Below are 17,995 nucleotides of genomic sequence, written 5' to 3'. Positions count from 1 at the left end.
ACACGTGGATTCGGGGAGAGAATACTCTTGACTTGGTTTACACCAATATAAAAGACGCATTCAGAGTAGCACCCGACCCCCACATCGGCTCTTCAGACCATCTATTTGTTATGCTTTTTCCTGCATTTTTTTTTCTCCCTGCTGCTCAGAGCAAAACCCACGGTGAAGCAGGTGAGGGTGTGGACTGATTTGGTCATGGAGGCACTCCAGGACTATTTTGAGTGCTCTGACTGGGACATGTTCAAAGCTGCAGCAACATATGGTCACAAGATCAACATTGATGAGTATGCAATGACTGTGTCAGCCTACATCAACAAATGCACTGAGGACATCAGCACCACTAAGAACATCATCACCCGAGCAAACCGACGACCTTGGATGACTGAGGAGGTTCGACAAACACTAACAGCACGGAACTTAGCCATCAAGTCTGGCGACAAGGAGGCACTGAGGACTGTTAGAGCTAACTTGAACCATGCTATCAGGTTAGTGAAGCGGAGCCACAGTCGGCAAGTCCAGGATCATTTACACAATGCCAGCAACACCAGGAGCATGTGGCAAGTCATACGGGCGATTACAGACTACAACATACCCTCCCCCCAGTGGGTGAAGCTGATGCTGACTTCCATAACAGTTTAAATAACTTCTTTGGGAGGTTTGAGGCAATAAACAGCACTCCTGCAGTGAAAGCTGTTCCCTATCAGGAAGAGAAGGTACTCTGCCTTGACACAGCTGATGTTGAAGACTCTGAGAAGGGTCAACCCACAGAAGGCCCCAGACCCCGGCAACATACCAGAGCTGGTGTTCAGGGAATGTGCAGGTCAGCTTGCTGGTGTCCTCACAGACATTTTTAACACCTCGCTGGACCAAGACACAGTATCAGCATGCTTTAAGTCTGCCTCCATCATTCCGGTGCCAAAGAAACCTCCAGTTACCTCATTTAATGATTGGACTGACTCCTATCATGATGAAGGCTTTGAAAGGCTGGTAAAAGCACTCATCGTCTCCAGACTCCCCCAACATTCGACCTGTTCCAGTTTGCCTACCAGCGGAACCGTTCCACTGAGGACGGCATCTCCTCCGCTCTTTACCTGAGCCTGGCACACCTAGAGAAGAAGAACACCCATGTGCGGATGCTGTTCCTGCACTTCAGTTCACCATTCAACATCATCATCTCACAGCATCTGGTAAGAAAACTGGAACATCTGGGCTTCAGCACACCCCAGTGCAACTGGCTGCTAGACTTCCCCACCTAGAGACCTCAGTCACTCTGGGTCGGACAAAACACCTCTAATGTCATCACGCTCAGCACAGGCTCCTCTGAGGGCTGCGTCTTAAGCCCCCTGCTGTTCACTCTAATGACACACGACTGCGTCCCCAGGTTCACCACCAATCACATCGGAAAGTTTGCAGACAACACAGCGGTGGTGGGCCTCATCAGAGACAACAACCACCGGGACTACAGAGAGTAGGTGGAGCAGCTGGTGGGCTGGTGCAGAGACAACCACCTGATCCTGAACGTGGAGAAGACAAAGGAGATCATCGTCGACTTCAGGAAGAACCGGCCTTGCAACAATCCACTGCTCATCAACAGTTCAGCTGTGGAGGTAGTCAGCAGCACTGAATTCTTGGGGGTGCACATCACAGACAGCCTCACCTGTGAACACCACGTCACTGGTCAAGAGGGAACAGAAGCGCTTGTACTTCCTGCGGAGGATGAGGAGAGCCCACCTCCATCCTCATGACCTGCTACAGAAGCACCATAGAGAGCATTCTGACCAGCTGTCTGTGTGGTGTGGAGCCTGCTGCGCCTCTGACTGGAAGAACGTGAGGAGATTGGTGAGTACAAAGGATCATTGGGGCTCCTCTTCCCCCCATTATGGACATTTCATCTCAGCGATGCCTTTCCTGAGGCCATAACATCATCAGTGACCCCTCACACCCCCACCATGGACTGTTCTCCCTGCTGCCCTCTTGGAAGAGGCTTTACAGTATATGCTGCAGGTCCACCAGGTTCTGCAACAGCTTTTTCCCCTTTGCCATCAGACCGTTGAACTGTTGAACTGGACTCTGCATCACACTTGCACAGAACTGAACTTTATGGCCATTTTGCATCATCATTTTGCACTGCCAATGTTGCTGAACTTTTATAATCAATTTAAATTTAAAAGCAAACAACTAAACGTTATTACTTTCTTTCATTATGTTTTTATTTTCCAATTTTTTAATCATGTAAAGCACTTTGCATCATCCTTGTACTGAAATGAGCTATGCAAATAAATTTGCCTTGCCTAGATGGTCGCGCACTATCCGGCAAAAGTATTTTGATTGGACGATCCGAGCTTGGGGTTACAGGCTTTGTTCCCCATGACTGTCTACTGAGAGCATGTTAGACATGCGCACTACAATTTCAGATATCCGTTATTTAAACAAATGGTGGGGCGTCCCCAGTATCAAGGGGCCTCAAGAGTATTTAGCCTACTGAGCTTGTCAATATTCTGCCAGAATTAGATATATAGACACAAATGTTTATATCCTAATTTATTTGTAAGGGAATCTGTCTTCTTTACAATATTGCTCCATAAAGAACGATCATGTCCCCCTGATTATTGCATAGAACTCCACAACGACATCGGATGGGTCCAGGCCCCACTGGCCCAAATTCAGAGAAGCCACAAGTTTATATTTAATGTTGTTCAAATTGTTCAGTAAAAAGTTTGTCACAAAAAAGTTCAACAAACAAGTATAACCATTTTCCTTTGGCATACATGTGTATACCATAAATGCACCCTCAAAGGGGCAGAGTGTTCTGTATCAGATTTTGCACCAGACCCAAGGGCATCTGGCGTAAATCTTTTGCCAGCTTTACTGTGCGACTCAATAACATAATCTAGATGTGAGAGAAGAAGATAAAGAAGATTGAGTTAGATAGAGAGCAATGGCTTGCTGTGTTGACCCCTAAGAGGGAAAAGATGACAGAAAAAAGTGTGCCTGTATACATTATGGTTTACAGCACAAAGAAGCCATATTTGTTCAAATACATTAGAATTTCTTAGCTATATTTTTTAGTGGAGAAACATTTGAATAAATAAATAGAGATGTTCATTTCAAGACACAAAAGCTAAAATATTAACTTAATTCACTATACTAGATTTTCTCTGTACATTTTGCCCTCAGGATACATGGTGCCAGCCTCAAGGATACCCACTCCAGAGACCCCTCATGCCTTTGGAACCTGAATATACCAGAATGGCCTTAGAGATAAACAAACTTGTATGAGAGTTTGTTCTTTTCTATCTATGCCATCTTGTCAACTCTCATCTTGTCACTCCATTTTTATAATTTTAAGTCTATCTCCACAGATCTTACGGTTTTTATCTGAATCAGATATTAGCAGCTGGCAGGAGCAGATGTTAGGTAACTATATTGTGGAGAAAGGCCAGAATGAGCCAGCCTTGAAGGATGAAATCCTAGTCCAGTTATTGTACCACACTTCGGACAAAAAGGAGGAAGAGGGCAGTCTGAGGGGATGGTTTCTGCTTGCCTGCTGCCTGAGTGCCTTCACACCCTCACCAACACTGGAAAAAACACTGCTCAAGTAAGTGTTACACTTGAGTCTGCTCTTTGCCAATAACATTGTTGCTCTTTGCTGTGTTTTTCTGTAACACTGAGGAAATTAAAAAGGAGGCGGACTCTTAAATTTGCCACAGCATTTTCTGATGATCTACTATAATTAAACCTTTTTCTGGGAGCGAAGAACTCAAAGCTCATTAAAAATGGTAAGATAGTAAAAGGTTGTGAGGAAATTCTGTTATAGCTTCACAATCAATGTCATATGTCAGCACAAGGTCTAAAGAGAAAGGTGCTTATTGCTTTGCAAGTTGGATGAGGGAAACTAAGAGTTAAATTTTCAAAAGAATCGTGGCCATTAATTCACCTTGAAATTATTAATACATCTGGCTAAAAATGGTTGTAACTCCTCCTCCTTCTGTGTTTCTAGGAAAATGTAAATTTACGTGATTAGTAGTAGTTTATTAATTTAACATAGTCTCTTGCAGCCAGGTTTCTTTTTGACAGAACAAATCAATCTGATTATAACATATCAAGTCATTAACTAGTAAGGTCTTTGTAGATGAAATTAACCTACAGAACCTGCAAACCTGGTAATTCAGCCGACACAGAAATACACATTTTAAAGGTTTATTAGATGAATTAGTGTTGTTGGAACAGGGACTGACAGGAGTGCAAACTAGAACCATTGTGGGAAAGAGAGCAGCGTTAGTGGCCGAGAACAACTCAGTGACAAAGTTCTCACGGGCAGAGTTGTGTCATTTCCATATCGAATTTACCTCCACATTCACTTCAAGTTGGTGGATTTTTATTTCCATAACTGCTATTTTTATAGAAGATTTTTGAAGTCCTCTGTGGTGAAGGGGGGCATCTTGTGCTGATTAGCTGATGTCAACTGGTCCTTTTCTTGGAGTCAACATGGGGACAAAAAATACAATTTTCACGATTTGTCTACGGATGAACTCAGAACCACACACACGGGACTAAAATTGAGAGTCCTTATTGCAAGGTTGATGGGTGGAGGTTTGATGAGGCCAGAGGAGCGAGTAGCACAGAACCGGAGTGAAGGTGACGGCAGGAGCTGACGGCCTGGAGAGAGAGAGTCCACAATAATCTAAGTGGCCAGGAAGCTCAGTGCTACTTAGTTAGCAGATTGCAGGAGACACCAGGGCACTGAGCAGAGCTTTCTCAGGGCGGCTAGTCAGGTTAGCAGATCTCTGGAGACACTGAGGCACTGGGCTGAGCTTCTCCAGGGCGGCTAGTCAGGTTAGCAGATCTCTGGAGACACTGTGGCACTGGGCTGGGCTTCACCAGAGCAGCTTGACAGGTTAGCAGTTCTCAGGAGACACCAGGATACAGAGCAGAGCTTCACCAGAGCAGCTTGACAGGTTAGCAATTCACTGAAGACACCTGGACAAAGAGCAGAGCTTCTCCAGGAACGAACCACAGAATAAAAAGACTTACAGAGGGACTGGCATGGAGTGGTGGATAGATGATGACGGTCCAGTGCTGAACTGAAGACAGAGGGAGGTTAAAATAGAGCACTAACAGGTGAAACAAGGGTCTGACTAATTAACAAGCAAATGATATCAGGTGTGACTGACTGCTGAGGAGGTGAAGTGAAAATTGACAGAAAATAACTGATGACTGAAAACAATAAATAAAATTAAACCTAACTCAAAAGAGATGAAAAAATTAAAATAAAAGAAAAACGAAGCCAAACCAAAACTCAACCATGACAAAAATAAGTAAATCCTTGTGAATCACTGATCTAAAATAATTTTGGCCAACACTTCTGTCTTGGCCCAAAGATAAAATATCAAGAGCAGAAGAATCCAAGTGAGCAGGAAGCAGAGGAAAAAGCATTCAAACAAGGGCGGAGAAGCCGTAACCTCTCCTGTGTGATATCCTGTGTGTTTCTCCCATTTGAGAGAAATGCTACTTAATCAACAAACATTTTGCCAGAGAAAAGATAACAATAAATTACTTGGTTCTAGTATTCTCTTTTAATCTGCCCCTATTTCCCTTGCAGGTATGTATCTGACCATGGTCCAGCAGAGTACCGTTCATTATGCCAGCACAAGCTACTGACATCTCTGCAGCTCCCAGCACCCACTGTCCGGATCTATCCACCCACACAACTGGAGTGGATAACCAATCAGAGGAAAGGAAAAATGCTTGTGGAAGTCAATACTTTCAATGGTGAGATTTTTAAAAAATCTAATTATGGCTTAAAACAGGCTCTATTTGAGTAACATACAATGTAATGCTTACACTAAAAATACTAAAATGACATCAGATGAGGTATTGACGTCTGAAGTGGAGTCATGGACAACAGGAGAGCAGTTGGCCTCTTGGATTCTTTATTACAGGTCATGTTCTTCTAAAAAAACATATTTATAAAAACTGCCTAACATTATATTGTTCTGTATTTCATCTTACTTTATTTTCCCTCTCCATGTATTGTAATACAATAGAGGGGTGACTGAGGGTGTGCAAGGTTGGTCAGTGTCTCTTGCTACCGAAGAAGGGTGGTCAGACCTCGCAGGGTCAGACTTTGTAATGGATCTGCTGGCTGAAACTGAAGCTGAAGTACTACTAGCAGAGACGACCTCCTCCACAAAGTCTGACTACCTGTTTAGCAACCATGGAGAGAGGTAAAAACATCCTTCCTTTTAGGCCAATTGTTTCAATAAATTATCAGCTTTTGCAGTTCAATTTAGCCTGTTTATTTTCAATAATTTAAACTAAATGTAATCTCAAGGTCGCTTAAAGGACAAGCATGTCTATTTCATGTCTCATTGTTTCCAACCTACTAGGTCTAAAATAAATGCATAGAGTACATTTGAGTTCCATCCTAAAATGCAGTCGATTCATTAAATTAAAATATGTGGTCCAATGTGGCTCATTTGTCAAATAAGAAGTACCTCTTGAAAATAAACACCTATAAGCAGGTGTTAAAAAAAATTTTTTCATCAGTGCTAGGTCGCGCTAACCAGAAAAAGATAATTGTGGAGCTAACTTTTCGTTCGTCTCACTATCGTTCAAGCAAAGTTATTTCAAGTTATTGGGTTTTGATAACTGTAATTATGATAACATTCACAAGATATTCATCTGCCTTTTATGTCACTGTCCTAGCTCTCAAAAAAGATCCTTGTAGACTTCTCCACACCAGCAGTCACAGCTCCACAAAAAAGGCAATTGTTAATAGCTGTGCTGTTTTTCTCCTACCTTTCTTCTTCTTGTTATGATGTGGTTGGCTTGGATTGCTCAAAAACAGAGAAGTCTGTATGCCCGGTTTTTATTCTGTAAACAATGTGCTGCTTTGTGACCCTAGTCACTTTAATTTGTATTGCAACCAAGCTTTGTTACCAGCACCACATGAGTTGGAAGGAGACTGGACTCGAGCTGAGATTTTGGGTCACTGCATAATTCAGTGGGACCTTTTTTGCCAGCACTTTCGCACAAAACAACATGCGGCTTACTGCCTCCCCTGCTATGGCAGTCCTCACAGGACATTTACCCTGCATGTGTAAAATAGGAAAAACTTGTTTCTACATATCAATAATGAAACCGATTTCTATTTATGCATTTAATTAATTAAGACACATCAAATATAACAATATTGATGTTACAGCACTAAGTAATCCAAAAAGACATGATTTATTGCATGTTTGTTTGATGAGTCTGCTGACAGAAAGGAAGGAAAAACCTGGAAATGCTTAGCACTGTATTCCAGCCTTCCAGCAGTGTTGCCATGTCTGCTTATATCAGCAACTTTAGGTGTGTTAATTTTTACTGCTTACAAGAAGGAGGTAATAGAGTTGGTTGCTTGTTTCTCTTGCAGAATTGGCTACACTGTCTTCCACCCCATGCTCAGTGTTTTTGTCAAGACCGCTGCCTGGGCAGAAAGGGATAGATAGAATATTAATTATTCTCATTATTAAACTTTGTTGTTAATGTTACAAATTTTAAAAATAGGATGCTTGGTCACATGATGCATAGAACTAAGCAGAAATTATTTATTTTTCCTAGCTCCACGCTTGGATTGCCTAAACACATATTTTAAATAAAATTCCACCAGTGAGAGCCTACTCTGAGCTTTCAAAATGTCTCTTGACACCTTTTGTTGCACATCCTGGATCAACCAAGAAGAAAGATAACAAAAGACAGGCAGGAAATGCCAGGACTAATGCTAACAACACACCCGCTAGCTTCTGCAATGAGGAGGACTGTATAAGCAAAGCTAATGTCAGCATTGTGGATAAGGAAGAAGCCAGGTATTCGGAGGACTTGGTTGTGGAATGTGTTTCTGCCAACTTAGCAAAGATGCTGGATAATAAGCTGGCTGTGGTGATTAAACTAGTTATGGAGCTTTCTGAGAAGGTTGACAGAATTATGGAATGACTGGGATCGGTGGAGCAGCAGTTATCAGGCCTGGAAGATGCTACGTCTGTTAATGTAACACGGGTGGAGATGCTGGAAACCAATTTGAAGAAAATGCAAGGCAAGGCAAGGCACATTTATTTGTATAACACATTTCAGTACAAAGACAATGCAAAGTGATTCACATGATTAAAATATAGGAAAGTAAAACAGAATAAAAACAAGTTGGAATAAAATGTAGAAACAAAATAAAACATGGGAGAATAGAAACTAAAACCAAATATTAAAAATAGTTGGACTACAAAGTTGAACTAATTATGTTTTAGTAAAACAGTTTAACTAGAACTGTCGATGGCAATCCTGGACAAATGTGTTTTTAATCTTGATTTAAAATAACTCAGGCTTTCAGCACTTTTACAGTTTTCTGGAAGTTTGTTCCAGCATAGGAACTGAATGCTGCTTCTCTGTGTTTAGTTCTGCTTCTAGGTATGCAGAGTAGGCTGGAGCCAGAAGACCTTAGTGGTCTGGAGGGTTGATATACACTAATAACAAGTCTGTGATGTATTTAGGTGCTGTGGTGTATTTACCCCCCATGATTGTCCCGAGTTGGTACGGTCCTGGTAGTTTGGACGTGCGGGCGCTCTTCCTGTGTTGGCCGGCTGTTAGCACAACAATAAAGAGACACGGATTCAGCCCAAGCCTCCTCTGTTTATTAAGACACTACGACTGGCGACGAGGATATTTTTCGGAAGAGAGAGGACGTCAAGTCTCAGTACTAGTGAGTAGACTGGCTCAGATTGGCAAAATAGATGACTTCAGACCAGAGGTTGAGCCGTGGACAGCTTATATCGAGCGTCTAGAGCAGTACCTGGAAGCTAACGACATTGATGAAGAATGCACGTGGCGGTGTTGCTAAGTGTTATGGGTGCTAAAACATATGGACTTTTACGAAACTTGGTACAGCCCAGAAAACCTAAGGACACGACGTTTACAGAGATTGTGGACATTTTGAAAGAACACTATGAACCCAAGCCCATATTAGTTGCTGAACGTTTCCGATTTAATAGATGCAACCAAAAGACGAGTCAGACTGTTGCCCAGTATGTCGCAGAGCTAAAACAACAAGCAGCTAACTGTGATTTTGGTGTGTCGTTGGATTCTGCACTGAGGGATCGGTTTGTAAGTGGAATTAAAAACGAAGCGTGCCACAGGAGGTTACTTTCGGAGGACCGGCTGACCTTGGCCAAAGCTTTTGAAATTGCTCTCAATATGGAGACTGCAAACAGAGACACTCGACAGCTTAGAGGAGCTGAAGGGGAATGGACTGGTGAGGCCAGTTAAAACAAATATGTGCTACAGATGCAAAGGAAAAAATCACATTGCAAGTGAATGTCATTTCAAAGAGACTAAATGCCATAATTGTGGAAGGATTGGACACATTAGGAAAGCGTGTCGAGCTAAAGTACAAAAGAGTCATGGAAACAGTGTGTCAAGCAGGAGCAGTAGAGATACAAAGTATTTGACAGCTGAGGAAGATCCAGAAGAGGAGTTAGCCATATTGACTGTCAGTGCTGAGGATGATGAAAGATATAAAGCAACATTTGCAATAGACAATGTTGATTTAGAAATGGAAATTGACACAGGAGCAGCAAAAAGTGTCATTTCACATCCTACATACTTGAAAAAGTTTTCCCACCTGCCTTTGCAGCCGGCTAAAGTGAAGCTCAAAGCTTACAATGGAGGGTGTATTTGTTTTTTGGGACAGTTTGTAGCAAGGGTGGTGTATAAAGACCAAACTGTGGATTTGCCACTGTTGGTTGTCAGAGGACATGGTGTATCACTGTGTGGAAGAAACTGGTTGACAAAACTCCGGCTTAACTGGTAGCAGATTAAGTATGTGGGTGAGCCAAAACACGTATCACTCAATAAGCTTTTGCATACTTACAGTGATGTATTCAAGGAGGAGTTGGGCACATTGAAAGACATTAAAGCGACCATCGTGATCAAACCTGAGATGCCGCCCAAATTTTGTAAACACAGGCCTCTCCCCTTTGCGATGAAGGAAAAAGTGGAAAAAGAACTGGAAAGACTGGAAAGGAGTAACATTATTACACCTGTGAGACACAGCGAATGGGCAGCACCGATAGTGCCAGTGGTAAAGAGGGACACTTCTATTTGCTTATGTGGGGATTACAAAGTGTCAGTGAACCAAGCCCTGGAAGCAAATACATACCCTTTACCACGTTTGGAGGAACTATTGGCGACACTCAGGGGGGGAAAGTACTTCTCAAAGATCGATCTGGCTGCAGCCTATCAACAAGTGCTGCTGAATGAGGATTCCAAGAAGTACACAACTATCAATACTCATAAAGGACTGTTTATGTACAACAGGCTTCCTTTTGGAATCAGCACAGCTCCTTCGATTTTTCAGCGCATTATGGAAAACATAATGAAGGGATTACCAGTGGTGGTCTACCTGGATGACTTGCTCATCACTGGACGCTCAAAAGCAGAACATCTGAGCAACTTGGAGAAGGTCCTGCAACGCCTTCAGGAAAATGGCCTGCGAGTAAAACGTTCCAAGTGTGAGTTTAACAAGCCACAAATTGAGTATCTGGGAAAAGTCCTGGATGAACATGGAGTCCACCCTTCAAAAGAAAAGGTGAGGGCAATTCAGGACGCCCCTGCTCCGACAAATGTGAAAGAACTTCAAGCGTTCCTGGGACTTGTTAACTATTATGGGAGGTTTTTGCCAATGTACAAATTACTGAAAGACAGTGTGACGTGGAGATGGACTGAACCGGAGCAGGCTGCATTTGATACATGCAAAGGTCTGCTGACAAGTGATCGGGTGCTAGCACATTATGACTCCAACCTGCCACTGACATTAGCATGTGATGCTTCTGCATATGGCATAGGTGCGGTTATACAGCACATCATGCCCAGTTGGGAGGAACAACCAATAGCTTACGCTTCCCAAACGCTGTTACCAGCAGAAAGAAAGTACTATCAAATAGAAAAAGAGGCCCTGGGATTGATTTATGGAGTTAAAAAGTTTCACCAGTCCCTATGGGGAAGACATTTCACCTTAGCTACTGACCATCGCCCCCTGCTGACGCTTTTTGGTGAGCACAAGAACCTACTTACCCTAGCTGCAGCACGCATTCAAAGGTGGGCTATCATATTGTCAGCATACGATTACCACATTGTTTTCAAAAAATCTGCAGAACACAGCAATGCAGATGGGCTCTCTCGCTGTCCTCTGCCAGAAACTAGCGACACTTGAACAGCGTTGAGTTCAGCAGGAGTATACTCACTGCTAACTGAGCATTTGGAAGGAGCTCCACTAAATGCTACTCAGGTCGCTCGGGCCACACGCACAGACATGGACTTGTCAAGAGTTTACCGATACATCATGGAAGATTGGCCTACTGTTACAGATGAGAGTTTAAAGGCTTTTCAAAACAAAAGGAATGAGCTTTCAACTGAGAAGGGTTGTGTTTTGTGGGGAACCAGAGTGATTATTCCCTCAAAAATGAGAAAGGCTGTGTTAGACGAGACTCTGGCCACCAAGGAATCGTAAAATCTAAGGCTTTGGCTCGCAAATATGTCTGGTGGCCAAATCTAGATCATGACTTGGAACAGGTCTGCAAAACATGTGAAACCTGTCAGCTGGAACAGAAGATGCCACAGCATGTTCCACTGCATCCCTGGGAGTTCCCAGGTGAATCCTGGAAAAGGCTGCATATCGACTTTGCTGCACCTTTCCTCGACATCATGTTCATGATTGTGGTGGATTCATATTCAAAGTGGTTGAAGGTATTTCGTATGCCACACATCACATCACAAGCCACGGTGACAAAGCTGAAGAGACTGTTTGCTTCATATGGACTTCCTGAACAAATAGTCACAGACAATGCAACCACTTTTACATCCACAGAATTCCAAACGTTTGTGACACAAAGTGGCATTTTGCACACAAGTGTGCCGGGACACCCTGCCACAAACGGTTTGGCTGAAAGATATGTACAGACATTTAAAGTGGGCATGAAAAAACTTGCCAACCGCTCAGGCAGCATCAAGGACAAACTTTCATTGTTTTTGTTACAGTACCGGGTTACACCAAACTGCATGACAGGTCAGTCTCCAGCGGAATTGTTCTTGCACAGACACATCCGTACCAGACTGGATTTCATCAAACCTAACATCAAGGGGACTGTTCGCAGGAAGCAGTTTCAACAAAAAGCTCAACACGACTTCACTGCCGCGGACCGCTCTTTTTCTGTGGATGATGCTGTGTATTTTCGAAACATAGGGGGAGGAGTTCACAAGTGGATACCGGGACAGGTTGTGAGACAAACTGGTCCAGTCTCTTATGAAGTAAAAGAACGGGACTCGAACACTGTGCACAGACGACATGGGGATCAGCTTCGCACCCAAGCTGTAGCAGAACCAGAAATCGAGAACCCTGAAACACCAACAACAGAACAAAGTGATGCAAGCGTTACACCTGAACAAAATGCTCTGGACTCAGGGATGCACCCTCCTGTTTCCCCAGACCCTCTAGTGGTGGTGAGGCGTTCCACACGACCACGAAAGACTCCAAAACGATATCTTGAGTAGCCAGATGTTTATTTAGGCATAAGAGTTATGCATGTTAAGTTATGTTATGGTTCCTGTTGCAACAAGGGTTACATCTGAGTTAGATGCAAAAAAAAATAAAAAGTATTGATTACAAAGTAAATACATATTTGGGTCATTGTTTGAATCTACATGAAAATGCACTCAAGTTGGAATAAGTGTCTTTAGTTAATGTAGATGAACAAATGTTATTCTCATTTAAAATGGGGATGATGTGGTTTATTTACCACCCATGATTGTCCCGAGTTGGTACGGTCCTGGTAGTTTGGACGTGCGGGCGCTCTTCCTGTGTTGGCCGGCTGTTAGCACACAAATAAAGAGACACGGATTCAGCCCGAGCCTCCTCTGTTTATTAAGACACCACAGGTGCTAAGCAATTCAGGGATTTGTAGACTAACAGAAGTATTTTAAAGTCTATTCTCTAAGATACAGGGAGCCAGCAAAGATGCCACAAGACCACTTGGAAAGTTTTTAAAACCAGAGTCACAGCCACATCAGAATTGTCGGGCTAAAGGAAAGAGTGGCGGACCAAACACCTGTTGAATTTTTTGAGAAGTGAATTCCAAAGATTCTTGCTCTACCAAAGGAGGGAATCGTGATTGATAGTGCGCACCGTTCCGAACCACCAACACGACCAGCCAGAGAAGAGGGACCACGAGCGGTTTTGGTGAAACTGCACGACTACACTGATAAAAATAGGATCCTGCAGGCGGCAAGGATCAAAGGCACCATCAACACCGAGTTTGGCTATGTGTCCTGTGTTAATCTGTTACAGTTTCCAAGCTTTTGGTTGAAGTTGTGTTTTTGCTGGGAATGTGTTGTCAGTTATGTCAGTTAAGAAGAGACATGGAATATCCAGGGTTCAAATAATGTGATTGAAAGAAAATCAGTTCTAGATTCCCTTAAAAAAGATGAAATTCAGATAGCTTTTCTTCAGGAAACATATTTACATGATGAGGAGCATAAGATATATTGTAGAGATTGGGTAGGGCAGATTGTTTTCTCATCTTATTCAACTAATAAAAGGGGAGTAATTATTCTAATACACAAAAAGTTGCCCTTCACTGTCACTGCCTCATATAACGACAGAGAGGGAAGATGTGTCTTAGTAAGAGGAGTATTATATGGTGAGGATATCTTGTTAGGAAATCTGTATGCACCTAATGTTCGAAATGAAAGATTTTATACATCCCTATACTGTCATGTTAGAAAAGAACGACTCAGAATCAGGGCAACCACGGAGACAAAACAGTTCAGTTGAATCTGGTTTATTGTTTAAAGTGCAGGGTCTCATGTGTTGGTGGTGTCCGGTTTGATAGTCTTCTGGTCTGCTTGGAGAGGTGAGGGAAAACTGTGAGAAACAGCCTGTGGCTGATGAGAATGTGGAGGTCACTAAACTCACAGAGTCGGAGGCTTGCCAAGAACCAGGAGGGGTGATGTCCTGGGTCCGGGTGCAAATCCAGAGATGCTCTCTCTCTTGTGCAGATGGTTTGGGAGGGTGGACAGGCAGGTGAGCTCTAGGAGGAGAACTAGCACTGGCAGACGATCAGGAACATTCAGTTCCCCTAGGGTTCAGGCTTGAGGTTTCTGTGGCGTGGGCGAATGGTTCACGCTGGAAGCGAGAAATAACTGATGCCCTCCTTCTTCTTCTTCTTTTCTATCATAACGGATCGCAAGCAACTTTAAGGTGCATACCGCCACCTACTGTTCATGAGTGTGTAGCAACATTGTTTTACATCTATTAAATTCTATTTTTTTATTTTGTATTCTGAAGATAAATAAATAATGGTTTCCTTAATCTATAAATATCCTTTATATTTCCTTTATTTCCCAATAATCCTTTAAGACTCCATTCTTGGCCTGTCCTTTCAACTACTCCTGACGCCCTCCTCCTGGTCTCTGCTCCTTAAGAAGGGCTCTAATTAGCTGTGATGAGAAGCACTCGCCCGTCACACCCTGCAGAGAAGAGAGTGAGAGAGACAACCCGGCCTTGCACCCGGGCCTGGAGTGTGACATATACTGCCAACTAACCAACTAAACGTCTACCAGCTGTGATTAAATGTATCTGAGAGTTTGGCCTAATGTCTGGCTATAAGGTTAACCTGGACAAATCAGAGGTAATGGCATTAAGGGAAAGTGGTAATACTGAACCTTTATATGTTAAGCCCTTCTGTTGGGCCCCAACGGGATTGGCATATTTGGGAGTCAAAATCACAAAGAAAATTGACCAATTATATGTAAATAATATTATTCCTTTAAAAATAGAACTCTAAGAAAATCTGGCCAGATGGATGACGCTCCCGTTGTCATTTTTAGGAACAATCAATCTTATTAAGATGTCCGTACTTCCAATAATAATATACCCTATATCTATGCTGTTTGTGAATTTAAAACCGAACCATATCAAAATGGTAAATAAAGGTGTGTCAGATTGTATTCGGTCTGGCAGGAAGCCTAAAATAAAACTAGCATCTCTGCAAATGCCAAAGGAACAAGGGATGGAGCATACCAAATATAGAAAACTATATGCTGGCAATTCAGGCCAGAATCCTCTCCTCATGGATCAATGGGCAGTCACAATGCCCTTGGCTTGAGTTGGAATCAGCAATATGTAAACCTCTCTCTCCAATAAACCTCATAGGGAAACACCCAAATGAATTACCAGGTATTGTTAAAGACAATTTCTCTTACCACAAAATGTGTGATTAAAAGCTGGCAGAGGCCAGGCATGGAAAGAATATACGATTTGACAATGGAAGCTTTAAAACATTTGAATCTCTAAAATCTCATTATCAACTGCCAAACACAGATTTCTACAAGTATCTGCATATCAGACATTATGTGATTAAAAAAGCTGGTTCCTTGAAGCTAATGATAGACTCTCGTCGGTTAGAAAGATTTCTGTTAGATTACAAAGAGCACAGGCATTGTATATAAAAATCTTATATTCTGATATACAACTTGGACATAGACAAAATTACATGGTGGAGAAAATCCTGGCGTACTTTACTTTAGTGCGTAATACAAAGTGATGTTTGGGATAAATCGTTACTGCTGCCATCCAGAATTTCTATATGCAATAGATACAAGGAATTACAGTTTAACATTCTACACAATGTCTATATTTCACCATACACTTACAGTAAATATAAAAAGGGAGTTTTCCCAAACTGTCCTAAATGTAAGATCCGGATCGGAACAAGATTTCACCATATGTGGGATATTAATCATTCAGACTTTCTGGACAGAGGTATGTGTGACCTCAGCAAGGCCATAAGTAAACAGGTGCCAGTAGATCCACTAATATGCTAGCTTGGGGGTGTTTTGGACTCATTGATACAGCAGGAAGAAATTATACAAACTCTTCTAGAGCTGGCAAGGAAAACTATAATATTGAAATGGGTTGGACACAAGCCCCCCTCCATCACCATATGGATATCAGTAATCCTGGACGCGCTTGTTTTGACAAAACTAGAATACTATATTAATGGAAGGATGGATATATTTCTGCAAAAATGGACTGAACCATTGGAGACTTTGGGACTGAACTTTGACTTGGACCCGACGATGTTCTGTGCATGATTGTAGAGACAGTTGGACCTGTGCTGAGAGAAACATACTCTTACTTACATCTTTTGCATACATGTGTCTAATGCTACAAATAATTATGAGGGTTATTTTCTCTTCTTAGTTTGCCATGTGGATGACCAGCTATGTCTGTATGTGTTGTTACACTTTTAAGTATGTTAAATAAAAAAAGACAACCATGCAAGGTCAGAATGCTAAAATTAGCATTGTCAAACTTAGCACTAAAAACTTCCATTTGATGGAGGACTAAAAAGATCCACAATGAAAAACTGATGCAAGTGCATAGAAAATATTAAAACTTCTCATAGCATGGTCCCAGCTTATGTTTGGACCAGGAGTCGTCATCATCTTTATGGTCCTATAAGACAAATTTCACTGACATATTTTAGTAAAATTTCTATTTCCATGCTTTAGTTCAAAATAACAACAGTAGAACATTATTAACCAGCTGAATCACTCATGGTAATCTTATCCCATTCATATAATCATAAATTGTCAAAGTGCTAAAAAAAAAAAAAAGGAAACCAAATGACAATAAAAAATAAAACCGCAAGCGGTGATGATCGGTCCTCGCAGCCAAGCGCCGCTCTGGCCTATTGGCCACCGCGGGGGTTCGCGCACCGCCGGTCACCAGCCAGCGCAGAAGTTGTCACGCATTTTTCCCGCCCGTCCACCGGGTGATTCACACGAACGCGTTGGGCAGCACTCCCCCACGACTCACAAAAAATCTGGTGAAGATCGGTCGATGCAGCGAGGAGATACAGCCGTTGAATAATGATAATGCATTGGGCCACCGGACCGGACTAAAGCATTCAGGGGGCCAGATTCGGCCCCCTGAATGCCGGGACGTACGTTTGACACCCCTGGTTTAAACATTAGTATACCAATTTAATCAAAGGTTTCTTACTAGCTGGTAATCCAGCTTTATGTCAAAAGTTAACAAAACCTTTTTAGTTCTTTAAAGTTAATTGTTATTTCATGTGTTTAAGGGTTTCGTTTCTTGCATTAAGACAGCTTTTATGAACGTTTGACAGTTAAATTGGTGGATAAACACCCAAAAGAAATACTGTAACAGTAATACTTTATCAATTGGAAATATTGCTAAAGTATTACTTTAGCAATATTCCACATGTGGCCTCTGGTAATAAAGTCAAAAATCTTGGTGCTATTTTTGACCAAGACAGGTCATTGAAATCCCATATTAAACAGGTTTCCAGAGTTTCTTTTTTTCACCTTCTAAATTAGAAACATTCTGTCCAGGAGCAATGCTCAAAAACTAGTCTATGCATTTGTTACTTGAAGGCTGGACTATTGTAATTCTTTACTACTATAAGGAAGTCCACAAAATGCAGTTTAAAGTCTTCAACTGATCCAAAATGCTGCAGAAGGAGTTCTGATGAAAATCAACAATAGGGATCATATTTCTCCAATTTTAGCCTTCCTTGACTGGCTTACTGTTAAATCAAAAATAGAATTTAAAATTCTTCTACTAACGCATAAAGCCCTTAATAATCAAGCTCCATTATATATCAGAGCTCTGATTACCCCTTATGTAAATTGCTAGGTGGCGCCGTTGAGGCATTTTTCTTTTGATTTTTGTGACGACCTTAAAATACAACATTTTTAAACAGTCACCATGCATCTGCAAAGTTTGGTGAGTTTTTGAAAATGATAAAGCCCCCAAAAAGGCACCTCTTTAGGGTGGCAGATTAATAATAATTAACACTACAGATACAATAGGCCTTCGCAGCGCTTTGCTGCTCGGGCCTAAAAATACATTATTCCACTAAAATTAGGGTCAGGATAAGCA

General features: G+C 42.0%; 1 protein-coding gene across 1 annotated transcript in view; it reads left to right on the top strand.

Moving 5' to 3' along the window:
- myo15b (myosin XVB) overlaps positions 1–17,995 on the top strand; it is a 456,255-nt gene that overhangs the window by 305,094 nt on the left and 133,166 nt on the right. The window contains exons 21-25 of the mRNA XM_036133239.1: positions 3,178–3,273; positions 3,363–3,598; positions 5,603–5,772; positions 5,870–5,942; positions 6,048–6,227. Of these exons, the coding sequence (XP_035989132.1) occupies positions 3,178–3,273; positions 3,363–3,598; positions 5,603–5,772; positions 5,870–5,942; positions 6,048–6,227 (755 nt within the window). The remainder of the gene's footprint in view (positions 1–3,177; positions 3,274–3,362; positions 3,599–5,602; positions 5,773–5,869; positions 5,943–6,047; positions 6,228–17,995) is intronic.

The sequence above is a fragment of the Fundulus heteroclitus genome, unplaced genomic scaffold (genome assembly GCF_011125445.2).
Source record: "Fundulus heteroclitus isolate FHET01 unplaced genomic scaffold, MU-UCD_Fhet_4.1 scaffold_59, whole genome shotgun sequence".
Lineage (NCBI taxonomy): Eukaryota > Metazoa > Chordata > Actinopteri > Cyprinodontiformes > Fundulidae > Fundulus > Fundulus heteroclitus.
This window is presented reverse-complemented; position numbering and strand designations above follow the sequence as displayed.